This window comes from Limanda limanda, chromosome 18, assembly GCF_963576545.1.
Source record: "Limanda limanda chromosome 18, fLimLim1.1, whole genome shotgun sequence".
Lineage (NCBI taxonomy): Eukaryota > Metazoa > Chordata > Actinopteri > Pleuronectiformes > Pleuronectidae > Limanda > Limanda limanda.
In genome coordinates, this window is record NC_083653.1 from 21,490,189 (window position 1) to 21,511,832 (window position 21,644).

Here is a 21,644-nt window from a genome sequence, read left to right on the forward strand (position 1 = left end):
TGCTAGTAGTGGCCTATAATGTGATTCGCTGGCTTACTTCTGGATATTGTCTTTGGTTCAGGGGGTCTCTTCGCCTTGTGAAGACTGTGATCATGCACAGTGAGAGCGCAGCCTGGGTGCACGTACGTAGGATGATCAGTTAGTGACAAACAGGTACGCCCTCGGTTGTGTTTCCTACAGTCATGCGAGTCCCAGAGTGTTCTTTCTTTTTTTTTCAGAAAACTGTATTTCCTGCAGCTTTCAGTGTTTCAAAAAAAAACAACCTCAGCTTTAAATAATATAGAGAAGTGATTTGACCTTTTGGTAATAAAATCTCATCACTTAACTTGACCAAATTCTAGTCAATTCATCCTTGAATCAAAGTTTGTGCCAATATAATGAAAAACCCTCCAGGCATTCTTGAGATATCATGGTCAGAGTCAACTTGGAGTCCAAGTGCCGATTTGAAGAAAGTCCCTCTATAATTTGGAAGGATTATATATTTTCAGGTCTGACCATTCCGCATGAATTAGATGAGGCATAATGAGACAAATAGAAGGCTGCCATGTGCCAAAGCCATAAGTGCTTATGATATTAGATCTTTCTGCATCGTGCATCCTTACAGTACAATTCAATAAAAAATTGTCATTATTTACCACACTGTAGCACAACATATCCACATCTGACAGATTCATTGTGTTGTCCACGACCACAATAAAAGTGAGTCATGCAGTTAAAGGCTGATTAAACTGACTGCGTTTATTAAAAAGCTCTTTGGTGTCACCAGCTTTCATCAGACTCCAAGCATTACTGCACAGCTCCTGGTCCAAGTAGTTCATGAGGAGAGAGTTGTTTATTTGATACAGAAAGGGCCTCAACTGTTACTGTTGCATGCAAAACACAAATTTAGCTTATCTGAGAGCGGTCCGGCCAGATCAAAGCATGGGCATCGCTATAACAACATTTAGCAAGTCAGACATAACAGTGTATGTCCCCGCCCTGATATGTGATCGGTGTGTGGAACATATGTTCTGAATGCATTTGTTACAAAGCTGTGCAAGATTGTTAAAAGGGACTGACATCCCAAAAAATAATTTTATACATAAACGAGGACTATGATTCAATTGGAGGAAAACTGGCACTTAAATCTTAACTTTGGTGATGCTGTGAGATATGAGGGGTTTGTGGTGTTTACATGTCCTCTCAGACAGAGACAGGGACCGAGACGGAGACAGGAGGGGTGAAGGTAAATGTTGCCTTTCCTGAACACACATATTTAACGTACTGGGAAGTGGGATCAAGAAAAAATGTAAACAGAAAAACATCAAACTACATCATGTCTGGCATTTATAAAAATGATAGAGGGTGCGCACAGCTGGCCTGATGTTAGGTTTATTACTTTTGTTTTACATCTCTCATACGTAGCTGCTTGAAGGTAGGTTTGGTTAGTTGTTTCTGAAACACAATCAATCAAATTGTATTTGTGTAACCCATATTCACAAATTTGTCTCATAGGGCTTAACAATGTCAGACATCCTCTGCCCTTAACCCTCAACAGGAATGAAAAACGAGCCCCCAAAAAATGTCCATCTTCACGTCCCAATAGCCATCAATAGATAAAGTTGTCTGAAAAAAGCCAGTGTCTTTGGCACATTCAGAACGAATAAAATGCTAAACTGGCGTACCTATCTGTCTGTGCTCTCACTGTACATGAGTACAGTCTTCAGCCAGAGAGACAAACAACGCCAAATCAGAGAACATCAGTGACCTCCCCAATCACTAGATATGAATCCAGTAGAACCTCTGGGATGTGGTGGAACAGGAGATTGGCAGCATGAATGTGCAGCTGACAAATCTGCAGTAATGTTGAGATGCAGTCATTAAACCTGTGGCTCAAAACATAGAGCAGATTGTCCTCTAACTAAAAGGTCAGTGGTCCGATCCCAGTGTCAAGTGTCCTTGGGCAAGATTGCCCCTGACGGCTGCCCATAGATGCACTGTATGAATGGCAAAAACTATACTGTAAAGCACTTAGAGTGCTGTACCATTTAACACATAACTAAGAACTATGGCTTTTTGAGGGAGGAACTGCCCAGTATTAGTAGTGAAATGGACTGTATTTATATAGCGTTTTTCTGATAAAATCAACCATGCAAGCCGCATTCACCCATTTACACACACATTCACAAGCTTCTTTTCACAGTGCTTTTCGATAAATCAGCATTTATACCTAGTATCTTGCTAAAGGACACTTGCCAATGGACACTTGGTCAGAACTGGGGATCAAACCACAGACTGTCTGATTAGTGAACAACCCTCTCTATGTCTTGAGTCACAACTATTGGGCTTTCTTACAAAGTGTTCGCTGAGTCTTAAAACATAAGCGAACGAGGTGTCCCTATACAGTATGTAATTAAATCCACCTCAACTCTTGCTTCTATACATGTACGTCATAAAGAAAAAGCTCATCATCCTCAAACCCAGTAGGTTGGGCATTTTAAATGCACCAAAGACGTTAAATCAACTTTCCAGACTAATTGAGGCCAAAGACTTGTGGCATGGATGACTTCATCATCTAACGTAAACAAAGCTGTAAAAACCTGGATACCGTTGCTCTGTCAACATACACACATATAATTACTTCTTAACAAGGTCAAAGCAGAGTGTGTTTGATGTATAGAAACATATTGACTGTGACAAAACTAGTATCACCATAGAGATCCAAGTTTCAAAGTCTGTTAAAAATACCAAATACAAAAATACCGGTTGGTTTGCAAGTCGTCTCTAGAAATGCTACTAACCTACAAGCAGGCAAAATGTTACAGAGTTGAAAAAGGGATTTTACTGTGCAGGAGGAAAATCAAACAGCAAACCACAGCTTTATGGTTAAAGTCGGCTCCACTGCATCCAGAGAGCAGACAAGCTGGACTATCAGACATAGGAAGCTCAAAACAATCACGCTGAGAGGAGCTAAACAAATTCAGCAGTTAATTTAGCAGTGGACGCTGAGGTGAATTGAGTGGTCGGAGACGTGGTGGATTTGATGAGAGCATTTCGGTATTTTTGCAGTTTAATACCATGTTTGAAATGAAACTACTGACTTTAAAGCTGTCTTATTTTGGATTTGCTGGAATACCATAAAACCAGTGCACATGTCCCTTCACCATGGCATCCCCCTTAATTTACAGAGAAAATTAGGCATTACTTTTCTTCACCCGCTCCACGTTTCCTCTGAGATAGTCACTGACTTCACACTGTGACACATGTGCATAATGCTATTAAAATGTTCTTATAGATTTGTTTCCTACCAAACTAAATCTAGAGGTTTTAAAAGATATAAAAAAAAATGAATATAAAATCCAGCTCCTTTTACTGCCTTCCATCACACTCAGCAGCTGTTACTTAGGGTTTTCATTGAAGTGAGCAACACAACAAAAGTGCATTGTCCACACACAGAGAGCCAATGTCCCAAAAATCTGTTTTATTTGCTTTCTCAAAAGCCTCAGAGAATGGGCCTTTAATAACTCACAGTAATTATATCACAGAGGAGAAGGGGTAGCCAAGGTCACCTTGCCAGTGGTTATTACATTTCTGAATGATACATAAAGAATTATGAATTTATTCAAGAAACACACTGTACTTTTGGATACAGTCTAAAAATCATGCTGCTTTTCCTCACAATTAACCAGTATACTACAGTATAGTTAATTCACACTACATTGGAAGATATTGTCATGGATGTATTGAAGCAAACTTTCCCTTCGTACGAAAGTTTGCTGCCCTGCCTCTTAAAAAATGTTTTTTGATACAGCAAATGTGTTATGCTGTGATGTAATCTGTGCGTGGATCATTGTCTGAAGTGATAACATTTTTAAATGAATGAAGAACTACATCTGTTGACAGTTGTGGGATTGTAGATGGAGATGATGGTGGATGTCACATTAACCTGACCACAGCTGGTTAATAATGATGTCATCACTTTAAATTAACAATTAACCATAGAAAACAATGTTTTTCAAGAATTTACATTTTACAGATGTTGAATATCAATTGAACCTCTCTCTCTGTCTTCCTTCAAACACATACTATGACTAGGAAAAACACCAACAGTCAAGTGCAAAACCGTAAATGCTTCTGAAAACCGTTTCAAAGCACGTAGCCGTATCTCCATCTGTAAAAATCTGAATACTATAAAGACGTGCTAAAGAGTTCTGGGAGAGAGATCAGGCAGGAAGTGCGACACAGCCAGGACAAGGCAGAAAGGGCCGACTCTTTGCCTCTGCTATAAAACTGTCCAGCTGTAACTTTTGGCAACACAAAGCCCCACATTTTGGGAGGAGAAAGAAACCTTTAGGCTGTGTTTACATGTCTTAGCACAGCTGAATGGTTGTGGTGCCTGAGTTTAGTATCACTCTTCTACAGCCACACTGTGCCCTGTAAACAACACAAGTTTTTTGTTTTTCATTTTCAACAATTTCACTGACTTAAGCCAGGAAGCAAGGGGCAAAGAGATATGTGAAATATTTCACAACAATTAAGATCAAATGTATCCAAATCGGATGCTTACCTATTAAATCAAGATGTTGCCTTTTTCTGTGACGCACAATTCAGAAAAAGATTTAGTTGCTGTTCATGAAAACTCATGGAGGGCATAATAAATTATTATTTGAGCCACTCTAATAGGTATAATACTTGTACTACATCCAAATCCATGTACATTTGTACCATCCATTCATCAGCTGTGGTAGGAATCAAAACAAAGATATTTATACAGCTTGTGAGATAAATGCTATTCATGACTTGCTCCTTATTCATTTCGACAGAGTGATGTTAGGTTTCTTTGGATTGGAGGGGGGAAAAAAAGAGTGAATGGCTTCTTAAGTTCCTAACGCATTCTTCCCACTTTACTCAGAATGGTTCTCAGGGATCTTTCCCAGCCCAACACCCAAAATAAAATCAAAACCGACAAAAACAACAACAGACCTGAGCCAGGAGAGTAGCCTGCTGAGGGAAATCCACACAGATTCTGGTATATTTAGGACATAGGCCACCAGGGCTGATAAGCACTGGGTTCAAAATACCATAAAGAGCTTGCAAATGACATAGATGTATGCCAGCACCTGAGTTCATTCAAAGTTTGTTCATTAAAAAACAGGTGAATAGTTCGGGGGAAACTATTTATGGCAATGGGAAGGCTCAGTCCCACATTAAAACGATTACTTGCTGCCACAGTAAACGTAAAATCAGGTCAGTTTTACTCATGTAGATGATGAACCCCTCAACCAGATGTTAGTAAATAAGAAGAGTCTCATTCGACCAACATTTGATTGGCTGGTTGGTCGCAGGGAGTGGAGGACCATACTCAGTCAGTCGGTCACAATCAAAACATTGCTTACATGGCTGGTCTCTGTGGTTATTAGATATTCCACATGTGTGACTAGATGTTTGAGCAATGGCCCTGAATGCAAACAATTATTGCAACAATAATATAAATCATAAATTTGAAATTTCTTGTGCTTAGGGCCTGTAATTGCAGAAGACTTTGGATTTAATTTTAACTTTGAAGATTGAACATTTAAGAGCTTACAAACATTTTTTGGAGTTGTTACTTTAAATTCAGTTGACAGAATCAAGAGTTTTTCATGACTCAACAACAATGTCACATGACAGATCACTTTGGCCCCACCCCTCAACTGAAGATTCCATCACATCACATTTTCCTCCTTAGTGTCTCACTATAAGCTTTCACACTCTCAAAATCGATACAGATGAGTCTTAAAGTGTTTGTGTCAGATGTTTGCGGGATCGTCCAGCATCATTCCTTCCATTCTTGTCTTTGTGCACCATAGTTATTTTGAACTCTGCGTAATTTGGTTAACACCAGCGCTCCTTTCAGAAAAAACATAATAGTGTTGGAGCTGTTTAAGACATTGGGTTTGGCCTCCAACAACTTTTCTCACCGCTAACACCACCTCCATAGTCAGTCAACGACAAGCTTGAGTCTGCTGGGCTTCCTATAGTGACACTGGGGGACCATACGGGAATGACTGTGAGGAATGACATGCACAGTGAATGGACAAATAAGTCTAAACAAACATCTCAAGGTGCAAGGTGGTTTGAAGAAATTCAACAAAAACAAAGTACAGAATGCTCACTTATGCCTCTCCGCACTCTGTACCACAGAGAATTGGGATAGGTTCCCAAGGTCGAAACCGTAGGAGCATATAGTAAAAGTTTTATGGGGGAGTGTTTATGGAAGGTGAAGGATCTCTTACGCAAACCATGGAGAATAAACACTAACATATTCTTTAGATTCCAATCCCGGAGTGGACCAACCCAATACAGCGGGAAGCAACCCTTCTTGTTAAACTGCAAGAATATCTCAAAAATATATCACAGATTTGTTGTGGTTGTAGAGCAGTTTTTTTCGACAAACAGCCCTATGTTTGATAGTAATTCCGCCATCCTCACTGTCGTGCCCAACATACTTGCAGCATTTTTTATCTGATTAACTCAACTTTGCTTAATTGTGTTCTCCTCTGCCATCAAAGCTATTAGCGAATTTTAAGAGCGCACTCTGCTGGACTACAAGGCCTCAAACTGCTTCAAACAGCCTTTTACTCCTATAGACTACATTTTGAATTTGAACATACTCCAACTTAATATCTTTCCACATTAAAATATAGATTTGACAGCCGCATTGCAGGAAGTGTTAATAATTCATATACAGTACTGCTATAGTGTCAGAGTACAATATAAAAAGGTAGCTAAAATCATTTTAGCTAAAAAGCTAACAGTGATAAAGCTAGCTGATCTATGATCATAAAACTATTTCCATTAATAAATACAAATCTCTGATCTTCATGAAGAAGCACAAGGGAAATACAATGTTAGACTTTATTGTGTTTCTTGACATTTTGCTGAATTATGGAATTGCATTAACTTGCTAACTTTGTCATCATTAGCCGTCTTTAAAAGGTGCAGCAACTTATCAAGTAATGGTTTGGTTTGTGTTTTTTAGATAGAGCTTTTCTAGTCTTGATGACCTATCCAAGTGCGTTACATTACAGTTTGGCATTCACACAGTGCATCTATTAGCAGCACTTTATTTTTTTGTTCTATTAGGGGCAATCCATTCAGCATCTTGGCATGCAGATGGGGAAGACTGGCGATCGAACTGCCAACCTTTTGGAGGAAGACCGCTCTACCCCTCAGCCACAGCCACAGCCGTCACGGTTAATGGTCTGTATTTATATAGTGCTCTTCTAGTCTTGATGACCACTCCAGGCCCTTTAATTTTTTTATATTCACCCATTCAGACACACATTCATAAGAGTACATCTATTTGCAGCACTTTCTCTATGAGAAGAGGCAATTTGGGGTTCAGTATCTTGCTCAAGGACACTTCGGCATGCGGACTAGGGAAGAGTGGGATCTAACCGCCAACCTTCTGGTTAAAGGACGACCGTTCTAACCCGCCTCAAGTAAAATGAGCTTGTCCTGTTGCGTCTACAAAAAACAACAAACAAAATAATGGTTTGGCTGATCGAATCACAATCGGTCCTCAGTGTAGCCTGGATGAATTTACACCTTTTGGTCCACTTCTATTCAATTTTATCCTGATCATGCAAAACACACTTTAATGCCAGGTGTGAATGGGGTATACATTTTGTTTCTTTGGTATTCTAATTAAATCATGATTAAAATAACACTAGAAAGTTTGGTGTTTGTATTTATTCAAAATTTGTATGGATTAACCTTTACTTATTCATTAATTTAATACATTTTTGACTATTTATATTTTTTTTACTGGCTTTTGTCAGTTTTGGTCCATAGTTTCCATTTCAGGCAGGCTGGAAAACATGTGCATCATATCATATTATAGTTGAAGAAGTGTAAGAGCTGCTGGGATATAAAGATGCAACACCAACCCTGCAAAATCAGCTGAATATGAGTTAATGCTGGAGGTACTGTAAAAAGAAAACTGCAGGTCATTATAGCACTTACTCAGCTTCAACTAAGATAATTGACTATAAAGTAAGTCATTACTTGCTCCTAAAATAAATCCTAAAATGAGAGCAAAATCTGATGTGGTAGCAAAAAATAATTAGTGTCTTTGGCTTCAATTAACAGCTTTTCTATTATTTTATAATGACTCACTTGGGTGAGATTTGTCATGCAGAAAGAAGAAAACAAAATGCAGAAGGATGCAATAAGGGCCTTTGGTTGCTATTCTGAATCACAGTCAGCCTCAGGCTGGTCAACCATCCAGCCATGGTTTTTGTCTTTAGGTCCCTGTAATTGCAGCCAACTCTCAGCCAGGAGGTCCGGCTTCAGTCCTTCCATTCATAAAGCTCAAAGTGCCTCTTAGTGGCAGATTTGGTTTATTAAAACGTAAAATCTAAGCCACCGTCACTTCCCAGTTCAAACACTATCTTTAGCTACTGCTTTCCACTCTCCCCTGCTGGCTTATAGGTACATCAACCCATCAATTATTCTCCTCTTTCTCCCAGGCAACATGGCATCCTCAAATCACTGGGTCAAATGGACAAAGACAGTTCAAAAACAGAAAATATTAAAATCAAGATGAAAATTCTACATTTCACAAGGGTTAGGGTTAGGTCACAAGTTACAGATCAGCCACTAAAAGGACCTTGTGGGGAGACAGTTTCCACAGTCATGAAAGAACTCTGCACCCTGATTTTTGCAATAATATTTAGAAAGAAAAAAATCGAGAACTTTTGTGTCAACTGGGTAACTCCATCTGCTCATGAGGATAAAGAGATTGAAAGTCCAGCAAAAGCTAACAGACCTCTGTGGTGAGGCTGTTTCCTCAATCACTGTTTCCATGGACAAGAATAAACCCTGAACCATCAACTACCGCTCAGTACTAGCCAACCTGATAATTATCTGTTGATAGATGCTAATCGCAACAACACACTGCCAAGATATAAAAGAAATGCTGAAGATATAAAGTATTTTTAGGGCAATAGTCTACCGAAGAAAACCCTGGCCCACTGATATCATACCTTCAGTCCCCTATGTCTACATAAGTTTAACTTAGACCTTGCATTACACCTAGCAGTCTCATTCATGACTCGGGCAAGTCACAAGTTGTGAAAACGGGAAGGGAAGTTAGTTTGTAACTTCCACTGCCGAAAAGACTATTTGTATTGCACTTTTCTGACCAATAGGAATTTTGGTCAAAGGGAAAGCCCTATAAACCCAGTGCACTACCTGAAAGTCAGGCACTAGCTGGTGAACATGTATTGTAAAATTTTACCAAACACAACAAAAAAGGTAAAATATTATCAAACTTCCTTTCATGAGGTGTCTATGAATCACAAATACAATACAAACTCTTGAAAAATGATTAACAACTGTGTAAAATTCCACAGTCAGTCCAAGAAGAAGTCCAGATGACCAAGGAGCAAAAAAACTTGAATTCAGGATTTTTGGGACACACAGATGTGACCTGTGCATATACATATCAAGACAATGTGTAAAACAGAGAAGATGTTGGGAGACAAACCCCTGTCATCACCAGTGTTAATTAAAGCCACTGAAGGAGCATTAAGTCATGTCTGGAGAGGAGCGGTGGAATGTTAAGGTGTTTGGAGGGGCAAAACAATGGTTATAGCAGACCCTTTCCTGTAATACCACCCACCCTGCCACGTGTGAAAAGAGAATGAGGACCACTCAATATCACTCCGTCAGTTCTGCTTTCCCATAAGTCTCCTCTCCTAATTACATGTTTATGCACTCTGACTGCTTTTTGCCGTGCGCAGCACGAGCTTATCCAGAAACAGCATGTGAATCTAAGTGAGCGTTTACATTTAAGCTCCCAGTGGCCAGATTTAGATAGAGAGGCATTAATTTTGACACACCAAAAAAGAAAAGAAAAGATCCAAATGAAATAAAAGGCAGCCATGAACTCAATGCGGTCACAGCCACTTTCATAGTGAGATGGAGTGGCATATCTGCAGCTTAGAAGGCTGTTAAATGTCGACTACACCCCCCACAATACTCTGTCATTTAATTCAAAGAGTTTACCAAAGATGCCCACAGCTCACTGAGTGCTCATCTGTGGCTGCTGAGACGTTGGCAGTTTAAAAGATATGGCCTAAGGGAAGGAAAGGGTAGGCTCTTCCCAAACCAGAGCTCTATTACAAAGTGGAACAATTCAGACTGTTATTTACTGTAAATGTGTTAAATCAACATTTGATTGTAAATTCAACCGTCCAGATTTATACAACTTTCAAATGTCAACTTTGTATTTTCGTGTTTTTCAATTTATTACTTAATTCTTCTAATTTGTTTTTTTTTAAAGTCTCAAGGATAAAAACTCCGTTTTCCGGTGAGAAACATAAAATTTTCTCCACTATCATTCATCCAAACTTCACCAAGCGTAGTGCATACCACGTAAGGCTACATAAGGCTACCGGATTTCTCAATTTCACCTTTCGAGTGAGCTAAAACAAAATAAAAAGAAAATAATACAAAACATGGCTCACTTATAAAATATTAAACATGACAAAGTTATAGGCAGATAATCGATCTCTCATAATGAATAATTCATTTTGATTAGGAGCGCTAAAAACGTACTTATTTCCGAACATTAAATTTTGCATCGTCAAAAACTTGCGACAGCGCCACCGTGTGGTCAGTTATTAATGTTTTCTTTGATTGATACTTTGATGTCCCTTGACTTAACTATGATCATGTTCTTTTTTTATGCATCAGTTGCTAAAGGCAACAGCAAAATTATTCAGAAATTGCAGAAGTTCTAGTTATAGAATCTTAATCCTGGCTGGTATTGAAAAACACAAATATAAGGCCTCAAGCAGAATGATTTCTGTGTCCCCATCTGCTACTACACTGTGAATGTGAGTGTAGACCTGCAGCTTCTCACAGAAAAACGAAAAAAAACCTCACTTCTGCCTCCCAGTGTCTTCAAGCTGAACTGTGGTTGACAATAATCACAAAGACAATCCACACACATAAACCTGCCATCATTATGATTTAAGACTTTACTTTGCAAATATTTTATTAAATTTAATATAGCGCTTGTGGCAAGTTCAGAAATACATCTTAATTGGTGAACACTGACTGCTGTATTTCAAACCCAAAATTTACCTAGTTTCTTTTAAATAGAGATTCTAACACTTTCAGGTATCTATTTGAAGCTAAGTTTAAACTCAGATTTAACCAAAATTGAGTGAAAATAGTCGCCTGGTACATATAGTCCACCACAGCCTGCCTGTTGCACGGTCTTCAGACTGGAGGAAAATGTTGTCACACTCACACAGTCTTTACTTTTCCAGAAAAACAACCTGTCACAAGCCACATGGTCATTTACTTTATGTCTGAAGACTAAAAAAACAACTTCTGTATGTTTGAGCAGCTAAAAATACAAAAAAGGGACAGTAGCACTGTAAGTTTAACCAATCTGACTCATATATAAAAAGTGCAGTGATCAAAGTGTAAGGTGCAAGACTGAATAAACCAAGCTAACTTTGAGAACTGCACAAACTGTCTGCCACAATCTCAACTATTTATCATCTGAAAGAGATAAATCATAAAATTGTCTGTAAAATGTCACCAAACTGAATCTGACATGAGTCTCCTCACTGCTGCTCTCTGCACACAGAATGAAGCAGAAGAGGGCAGGTAGGAGAAGGGAGGACCATCACCCTGAAGTGACTTGCCTCCTGAGGACATGGCACCCATCATTAAAAGATGACATCAGAGCAGGGAGGGCCTTCCTCGTGAGGTGGACCCATCAAGATGCTGGAGAGCAGTTCAGTATAAATACCTTGAGCCCAGTGCCCTGGTAAGCAGCAGCTGCCACTCAGACTGATAGACTCCTCAACCAAGGATATAACAGCAAGGCACTCGGACAGCAGCCCCCCGACACCCCCAACTGTTTCTTTGGAGCGTAAACCTTCACGGTAAGATGGCTTTTTGGTCTTGACTTCAGGTTTGCGCAGTGAGGGGGGAATCCCTGCTGCAGCCAGGCTCTCAGTGAGAAGAGGGCCAGTGGTAGAGCATGTCCGGTTGATGGAATTACAAGATAACAATGCTTCTGCGGCGGCAAAAAATACACTTTTGACAAAAGGTGTAATTGTAGCCTCTCAGAACTGCATGAGTATGAGAGAAATGCAGTGAAATATGGGCTAAGCAGCTCTGATATTATCATTCACACTCATTTTATTGTCATTTGAGGCCAACATCACTGCTCCTCCTCATAATTGGATTTTGTCTTTGCAGGTTTGGCTTCACAAGATGGATCTGAGGGTAACAAGCGTTCTCCTCGTCCTCCTGGCTTTGGCCGAGGCAACCCCTGAAAGGTACTACCACGTGCCGAAAGTGAGCAAGGGTCCCTACCCCGTCAAGAGCCATGGTGAGTCAAGTGTGTCTGTTCAACCAATAATTGTTCAGGTTAAATCAAGTTATAACAATGCAGGTACACTAGCAGTATGATATATACTTTCATTCATACAAACAGAGATGGTTCAAATTTAACTGGGGTAAATTGGAAGGATAAGAAATCCTGTATATTTTCTTTATTTTTAGCTAAACAATTGAACTCCTTCCAAATACATTGCTTATTTCAAAATCACTGCTCGTAGACTGCATCAGCTCCATAGTCCATCATGTTTTGTTTAAATTTTCAAATAAATGAAAATATAAATAAAAAAAATAAAATGAATGAAATAATAACAGTGACACTTGAGATTACGATCCTGACAAGAAAGACAGGTACACACCAAATATGTTGTACAACAGTCAACAAATGAAATATAGTTGTAGCCAGCTTTTAAATAATAATAAAACACTTAAATTGTAAAGCACCTTATATACAAGAAATGCTGCTCAATGTGCTTTACATGCAATATGGATGAAATAAGGAATATGCTCAAACGTTATTCAAAAACTACTAGTAACTCACTCTCCATGAAATTAATTAACAAGTCACTGTGACTCGCAGGAAAAAGTCCCATTACACCCATAGCCTGAATCCCTTATCAGAAAATTTAACCTCCAACAAAGGAAAACAAGGCATTTCTGTTAAATTAACTTAATATTCAAGTCATCATGACACTTATCGTCATTATCATCACCACTCCTCTGACCTTACGCTAATATTTAGTCTCATGTATCTCAGCAAGAAATTAGAGGCCGCTCCCTCATCAACTGTCAGCAAAGTGCACACCCAGAAGGTCCCTCTCAGTGTCTCATAGGCTGAGAGTAGAAGGATTCGGTTGAACTGTTGTGAATGTGTCGATTTGTATACAACTGAGAGGGCAGGAGGACTAGCTATAAAAGAGGAATTTGTCATTTGTAATAAAAAATCTAAAATAAACTTTGGCCATGGTGGAGAACACTGTATTTTATATCCCAAAAAAATTATTAAAATTTTACATTAAAGGGTTGAGAATGTATTTCTCCAGCTTTGCTTTTGAAGAGGTTTCGATGTGGTTTGACTGCTGCCTTTGTGTAAAAAAAAACGACAGTAAGTAAACAATGAGAGCTCAATTTGGCAAATCTCTAAGACAGATGTTGCAACCACGTAGCAGGCACACCCTAACACGCTGCTTTGTGGTTTTAAAATCACACCATACAATGAGAATGAATAAAAGATGAAAACAGCACAGAATGCTGAGAAACAACAGTAAATCCAACACACCATAGCAAGTTTACTGTAAATTCACAATGCAGAGAAAAAAGCAAATTTCTTCCAAAAATAGACAAACCAACAAATGAAAAAATAAAAAACTATTTACACTTAACCAAAGTGAGAGGGAAATGTGCTAGAACAATGACTAGACGTATGGTAGTACTTTGAAGGTTTTGGCTCAGCTTCTGTGGCCAGTATCACCTCCAGGCTGCCAAAATATCCAGTTCTGGCCCATTTATTCCCTCATGGGATTTCAGGCACAGTCGTAAGTGGTTTCAAAATGACAGCCCTGTCAAAGCAGTTCGGGAAAACACCATTTCAAAAGAGAGGCCAACACTACTGTTTGGGTCAGGTCTCCTTTGGCAACAAGAGCAACTTTGTAACAGATGCTTTTGTGCATGGTATAAAAATATTATAATTAATAAATTAGCAATAATATTAATTTCAAAAGTAGAACAAAATTGAAAAGACTGGAAATAAAACAGTTTGAGTCTTATCAGACAACTTGTTGAATTAACCAATGTTCCCACTATCTTAAACCCCTGTGATCCCTCTATTGTAATATATAAGTAAAAGGGAAAAACGATTGTTCTTATGTTGAATATGGTGTTACATAAAAATTTGTGAGCATTAACCTCCAGTAAAAAAGGAAATTGACACTATATACCAGATTTGTGCAAACACATGCATTCAATTGACCTTGCCCATGAACTATTCGCTATGTGGCAGGAAATACATCAAATTAATGTTGACAACTTGAACACCACTACATTCATGGCCATGGGCAGTGCAGGATATTAAAGGCTGCAGTATCGAACAGGCAAATTAAACTGAAATGCACAGAAGCTGGTGTACTGAGTCTCACGCCAGCAGACTGGTGGTGCTGTGAATACTATCCTGGGAGAAGGAGTGCTGTCTCCACACCCTACACCACAATCATAGGGAGAAGTGTTTTATATCAGTTTGTTGTTTTAGTGGGTAGAGTAACAAACGTTGGGTTATTCAAGGACCAGGGAGTTGTTCTGTATTATAAAATGATGTATAATAAAAATTCAAAAAGGTACATGGAGTCAGATAAATGTTTCAAAAAAATGTTCTTGATCATATACACTCCATTTGGGTATAAATAAGTAACATAAGCCTATTTTTTGCTTCTTATATGTTTATAATTTCTATATCTACATACAGCATCATGTTAAAATACTTTGCCATATCCTTTTTTAAACTCAAAGCTAATGATTTGACAAAAGAGACTGACAGTTCACTGAATCCAATGATAAACTTAATATATTTATCTTAGATATCCTGCAACATAATCAACTTGTATATCATATTAGCAAAATAATTATATCAAGTGCATCTATATTTCTATCTTCCCTAGCCGTTGCAGGTGAGCAAGGTCCTGCAGGACAACCAGGAGAACCAGGCCCAATGGGACCACCTGGACCTCCTGGACAAAAGGGTGTAGGGCATACTGGACCACAAGGCCCATCAGGACCCCCTGGACCCCCTGGCTACACTCAAGCAGGTAAACCTGGTTCCCCTGGGGGTGCTGGAAAACCAGGTGCCTCTGGCATGCCTGGTGAGAGAGGTTCAACTGGGGCACCTGGACAAATGGGGCCCAGAGGTGCACCTGGTTCATCTGGAACACCAGGACCTGCTGGACTTTCTTCTGCTGGAAGACCTGGACCAAGTGGTATTCCTGGAGCAATGGGACCAAGAGGAGAGTCTGGCCTGAAGGGACATCCTGGTATTCCTGGTCTTCCTGGCAACAAAGGAGAGAGAGGTATTGGAGTTCCTGGTGTTCAAGGACAACCAGGCTCAGTTGGACCAATGGGTCCATCTGGTATGCCAGGAAAACCTGGAGTTGGTAAACCTGGTGCCACTGGATATCCTGGAGAGCCTGGCAAGAGTGGCATGCCAGGAAGAGATGGTGCTTCTGGGCCAATGGGTATGACAGGACCAAAGGGTCACACTGGCGCTCCAGGCACAGGAGCATCAGGAAAGCCAGGCCAAAATGGTACCCCAGGCATGCATGGACCTATCGGGCCTAAAGGTCCACAGGGTCCAGCTGGTCAGCCAGGCTCCCCTGGCATGCCAGGTGTTGGCAAAACAGGTGAATCTGGAATTCCAGGCAACAGAGGAGCCCCTGGTACTTCTGGAACCACTGGTCAAAAAGGAGAGCCAGGCCCAACAGGTTTTACTGGTCACCCAGGTTCTACAGGTTCCATAGGCCCAGCTGGTCCACAAGGTTCAAGGGGATTTCAAGGTGAGGCAGGCCCAACAGGACCCAAAGGCGATACTGGTATGGTTGGTGCCCCAGGCCCAAGAGGAACCAAAGGTGATCAAGGAGCTCAAGGTTTCACTGGAAAACCTGGTACCCCTGGAGCAGTAGGCCCTGGAGGAATTGCAGGTCACAATGGTCCTCAGGGTCCAAAGGGTTCACAAGGCCATGGTGGTGCTCCAGGACTCCCTGGTTCAAATGGCGCCCCAGGACTTAAAGGACACACAGGTTCCCCAGGAGGAACAGGAAAGGGTGGTGAGAACGGAAGACCAGGACCCATGGGACCATCAGGTCCCTCTGGTCCAGCCGGCCCCTCTGGACTTAAAGGTCATCCAGGTCTTCCCGGCCCACCTGGTCCAGCTGGCTTCACAGCTAAGGGTGTTTCTGGTCCCCAGGGTCCACCTGGAAATCCAGGGTCAAGGGGTCATGATGGTCTTCCAGGCCCATCTGGTCCTCCTGGTCCACCTGGCCAACCAGGAGAAGTGGTCTACCACCATGAGAAGAGCATGCCAGTCAAGTCCCATGAGGTTGTAATGTCTCATGAAATGATGAAGGCACCCATGTCTGCATTCAGTGCTGTGTTGACCAGGGCCTATCCCGAAGCGGCAACTCCTATTCAGTTCGACCAGGTTCTGTACAATGGGGAGCACCATTATGATGCCAACAGTGGTGTATTTACCTGCCAGATTCCCGGCCTCTATTATTTTATCTATCATGTTCATGTCAATGGTGCAAACGCATTGGTGGCTCTCTACAAAAACGAGGAGCCTATTGTTTTCAGTTATGATGAGTACAACAAGGGCTTCCTGGATCAGATGTCAGGCAGTGCTGTGGTTATGCTGCATCCCGGTGACAGAGTCTACGTACAGGTCCCTGATGAGGAGAGTAATGGTATATTTGCAGCAGATAATGTTCACTGCACTTTCTCTGGGTTCTTGATTGCCTCAACGTGATTTCATAAGTCCAAGTTCACCTCAAAACCTTACATACATTGAACTACTCAGAGAAATAGATCAGTTTTCAAGATTCCAATTGAGATTTTGTATTGAGGAAAAATCAAGACTTTTAACTGCCTCAATCATATATTTACTATTATGAAAAAGTCTTAAAATTCCTAACAGAGGAATGCTTAGTGAGTGCTCACTAAATTGTTATAATACGTGGTTCAAATTCATCCCGTTTCCCAGTTCATCTTATGTGTTCCTTGGCAGTTTTAGGAATCATGACAAAATATTGGAAGATATCCCAAGTGGTGCTTTACAACTGCCTGTAACATTTACAGTACGTCTTATTTGTGTTTGGTTTTTTTCATGAGTGTTTTGAAAATTCCTGTATTATACATTCAAAATACAAACAAAACAGTTGTATTATATGTTATTAGAGATCAGCACATTCTCACAAGCACTGTGACTAGAAAAAACACAGAATGAGAAATTTCAACTGCATATTTTTCAAAACAACTATGTCCCATTGGATGTGTTAAGTTATGTACCACTTGCTGATCAATACACAGAATAAAAGTTCTAGTCTGAAAAAGAAAGATCCTCCCTGTGTATTGTGTGTGTTGTTCATTCCTTAAGTTGGGTTCCTTGACAAGAAGACATCAGTGGTGAGCAAAAAACTAAAACGATTGTGCATGCTTTGGAATGAACAGCATACCTTTGAATGCAGATGTGTTGTAATTGTGGTCAATGGCAGCGACCATGTCCTTCCAAAAGTCGGAATTCACCTCATTTCCCCGCTGTTAACAGGAATATATAGTTAGATTTTAAAATGTTTTTCCAAGTGGAAATATTAAACGTTAATATGAAGCCAGACACTCTAAATTATAAAGTACCTTGTGCAGCATGTCCACAACTCTTCCACAGAGAAGAGCCCCAGGTAGATCAAAGTAGTTGTCATAGTAATAGTACTTTGCTGCAAAGAGCAAAATAGATAAGTAAATCAATGAAATCCAGTGAAAGGTGAAGTCAAACAAAATCCCAGATAACACACATTAGCTGACATAAGAGCCAACAGCACACAGCTATAGGTATTAAAGAAGGATTTAAAAATACCAGATCTGGTGAAGGAGGTATTGAGGCTGTTGAAGTGCTTCCATTCCCTTTTAGGACCATAATGTTTGATTATCTCTTCTATGCTGAGGTCATTGGTTCCATGTGTCGCTCTGATCAAACAAGAAAGAAAACTGTTATCGCACTGAATCAGTGAAAACAATGAGAACCTGTACAAAGAGAGAAGAGCAACCTACCGCAAGACAGTTCCATCTTCAGCCAACTTCACAAGGTTTCCATCCTCCAGATCCACCACTAGTCCTTTAAAACTAAACACAAACATTAAGAAGCTATAAAGACAGGAATCCATATCATCACTATTGTCCTGTATTTAGCATGGAAAAAAATATTAACTATATTTGATATAGTCTTGCAAAAATGCCCGACCCCATCACCTCATTGCCTTTAAGATTCCGTCAGACTAAACGACTTGACTAGATTAAATTATTATTTAGATAAAATTTAAAGGTTCACAAGCCCAAGGGTCAGGGACCACTGGACCATTCAGTAGGTTCTAGATGTGTGCAGCCTAGCTTGTGGTTTAGTGTCACATAAACCCAAAAATTATTTATTATATAAAATAAATATAAATCACTCACAAACAAAATAATATAACCCATATTTCATCATCTCATCAGTGTTGGTATTGATGCCTGGCCTATAATTAGAGCATTAACCATTGTATCTCTTTTTTAAGGCTGATTGCAGTTTTAGCTGATTCCCATTTCCTTTCTCTATAAGATCTATAATTGACAGCAAACACAAAGATTTTTGAAACTTTTCTTTAATGTACACATTAACTGTATCATGGGCTATGAAAATAACTTTTTTCATTTTCTCCAAAGCTGCACAATGTTACAGGAACGTCTCTTAAGACAAAACGAGTTACAAGTTACAGGACAGAGCTTATTTATACAGATTAAGATAACAAATCTGATACCGATATCCTCAAGAATTTATTATAGCTGGTTATCTGCTCCCCCTTGATTTCATATAATTTAACATCTTTGGTCTTTTCATTACTGGTGACAGAGTTAAAAAAGACACTTGGCTCATGCTCTGCTCTCTCAGTAGCTTTAGTTTTAGCTGCTTTGGTGTCTTTGAAGAACCCCAACAGCAGTGTCACTTGAAGCAATATTTTTAATTCCAGGTGATTAACTTTTGCTGGTAAATTAAAGGTCAACTTCAACAATAAATAATCATGATACTTCCAAAAATAACAGAGCGACAAAGACTATATTGATTCAGAAAATTATTCCACATTAAATTATTTCATATGATAAGTGACATCATTAAGATGTGACACTGAAGTCAAAATATATATATAACCTATGACACAAAGCTCAAAAATGCATTTATAAATACTATGGTAGGAAAGACATCATCCTGATGTCACTATGTAGTCATAAAGTGTAGTAATGCATTAACCATTGCAAACAATAAGACCTAGAGCTTATTTAGCATAACCAATCATTTCCAATGATATGGTGTAAATAATGCCACGCTGATGTGAAATTTCATTATTATTTTAATAATAGAATTATTAAACAATAATCATAACAATTACTATCATGATTATTATTATTAATATTAAGCATCCATCCACATAATGTTTTTCATTAAGTTTGACATTCTGAATGACTGTGGCTGTTCCTCCACAGCTTAATATGGCTGCATTTGTTTTAGATATTAGGAGATTTCAAAGAGATGGAATCCAAAGTTATTGCTTTAGACGTGGGTATTATATGAATAAAGGTTTATATACCTGAAAGAGAAACATTAAGGTATTAATTTGAGCTTTTTACATCATACTTCCCCTCTAAGCTGTGGAAACTGCTGCTGCTGACTCACCAGAAGTCCCATGTAGCAGGGGTTAGGTTCAGCAGGTCCTCGTCATAGCCTTTATGCTCCACTAGATACCTGGCGAAGCTCTCATAGATGAGCTGCAAACACATACAGGAAACAACATCAGATTGAGCATTAGGAAAAATTACATGAAAAATATAAGTTCTCCTTCCAACTAAAGTCTATGCTGGATGATTTCTCTGTATCACTTCCTTATTAATTTCTTTGAAACTAAATGTCTACAATGCACATCTTTCAAAATTCATGAACATTTTTTTCTAAGTGCGATAATTTAAATGTGTGTATGTTTACATCACTGCTCATTGGAGCTGGAGCTGTTAAATAGCTTATTATAAAAAAATTGATTGTACCATTTCACACTGAAAACATCCAGACGTTATCAGGAGTTAAAGAGGGTTTCTGTCATTTAAACTAGTTCTTACTAATCTCATGTGTGTTTAAGTCTTCATGTTTCTGAGAAGTTTGATTATAATTAGTTATTTGATGCTGTAAAAATTGTTTGAGACATCATCATTGACAGCAGAGACTGACTATTGATTGGTCGAGCAGAAGTACGCACGGAACCACGATACCGTTGCTGCACTCCACGATCATCAAACTTATGTTAATTGGTTTAAATGGATGATGATATCAGCAACTTGTCAACACGTACACCAACATTTTCGCAGCTTTTCCAAGTTGTTGAGATGGTATTCAGGTGAATTTACCTAGGCGGGGAGTCATTTTACTGATTATTCAGACACCACATAAATGCACAGTCTGTCTCTGAATGACATCGCCAGCACAAGATGGCAGCACCCATGTCCAGGATATGTTGGCCTCATTTTTGTCCATGGAGAGGAAGTGGAGACAGGTCAACCATCTTTACCTACAGTCACTGCATATCACACGCTGGCATCTGATATGTGGAGATTATGATTCAATCAAGTTGTATACATTTTTTCCATTAAATTAGTATTTATTTTTGCAATATGCATTGACCCTTGCTGAGTTCTATGAGAAATATTTAGTGTCGATTACATCAAAGACATGGTATCAGCAGTAGTAAACTATGAGATCCCTGCAGTGCATTAACTGGACTATACATGGGAGAGAGCATCAGTGAACTCCAGGTGAGACTGCCCATCATGATGCTGAGCTGTGGTTCAGTCTCTGTATGTACGATCACAGTGGATGGTGATATGAGAAGCTGCTGGCTGCCAATAGGCCTCGGAGGGGAGAAGGTTTGAAGACATGGACTGTGAGAGAGCATCAACCTGTGAGTCACGCAGAGAGACTGCAGCATCAGTCCGCGCACACACGCATCTGTCTACATGCAACCACCGACCGACCCACTACAACACGCGTTCCCACTGTGTCTGTTCATCACGGGCCACACTGAGGTGACGAGCGGCCGCCGAGCCTATCGACAACACGGAGCTATTTTTAATTCAGATGTGTTGCGGCGGATCGAAGCGGCACTGCCACCGCATGACTGTCGCTTTCACGCACACGCGCACTCACCCTGGAAGTCTCCTTCAGATGGTAGCGGCAGAGCGTGTGGTCCAGGTCGAAGCCGATCACATCGCAGTCCGACAGGCTGAAGTATTCGCTCATTGTCGCTGGAGCTGTAGGACGCTAGTGCACACACATGAACTCGTGCACGGCAGCACCACACTACCGATGAGTCAATGTCACCGCCTGAGGGAGAGGATGGGGCTGCGCTGTGGACACGCTCAGTCCTCGCTCACCGTGGCGCGGAAAGAATCCCACCGAGCCGGTTCCCTATCGGCCAGCACCG

At 40.0% G+C, this 21,644-nt stretch overlaps 2 protein-coding genes across 3 annotated transcripts in view; one reads left to right on the forward strand and one right to left on the reverse strand.

Annotated features, from left to right (window-relative positions):
- Positions 1-21,644, reverse strand: part of nt5dc1 (5'-nucleotidase domain containing 1) — a 55,838-nt gene extending 34,194 nt beyond the window's left edge. The window contains exons 1-6 of the mRNA XM_061091727.1: positions 21,368-21,644; positions 19,850-19,941; positions 18,196-18,267; positions 18,002-18,111; positions 17,782-17,861; positions 17,604-17,685 (exon numbers count right to left, since the gene is read on the reverse strand). Coding sequence (XP_060947710.1) covers positions 17,604-17,685; positions 17,782-17,861; positions 18,002-18,111; positions 18,196-18,267; positions 19,850-19,941; positions 21,368-21,460 — 529 coding nt within the window. The 5' untranslated portion in view covers positions 21,461-21,644. The remainder of the gene's footprint in view (positions 1-17,603; positions 17,686-17,781; positions 17,862-18,001; positions 18,112-18,195; positions 18,268-19,849; positions 19,942-21,367) is intronic.
- Positions 12,265-16,897, forward strand: col10a1b (collagen, type X, alpha 1b). Of its 2 annotated transcripts, XM_061091899.1 has the most exons (3): positions 12,265-12,382; positions 13,924-13,929; positions 15,042-16,897. In XM_061091899.1, exons 1-3 carry the CDS (start codon positions 12,265-12,267, stop codon positions 16,895-16,897), a joined length of 1,980 nt encoding a protein of 659 aa, XP_060947882.1. The 2 variants fall into 2 exon arrangements, with proteins under 2 accessions (XP_060947882.1, XP_060947884.1); XM_061091901.1 differs by lacking the exon at positions 13,924-13,929.

Coding starts and splice junctions, on each gene's coding strand:
- col10a1b (XM_061091899.1), top strand. CDS start 12,265: ATGGATCTGAGGGTAACAAGCGTTCTCCTCGTCCTCCTGGCTTTGGCC.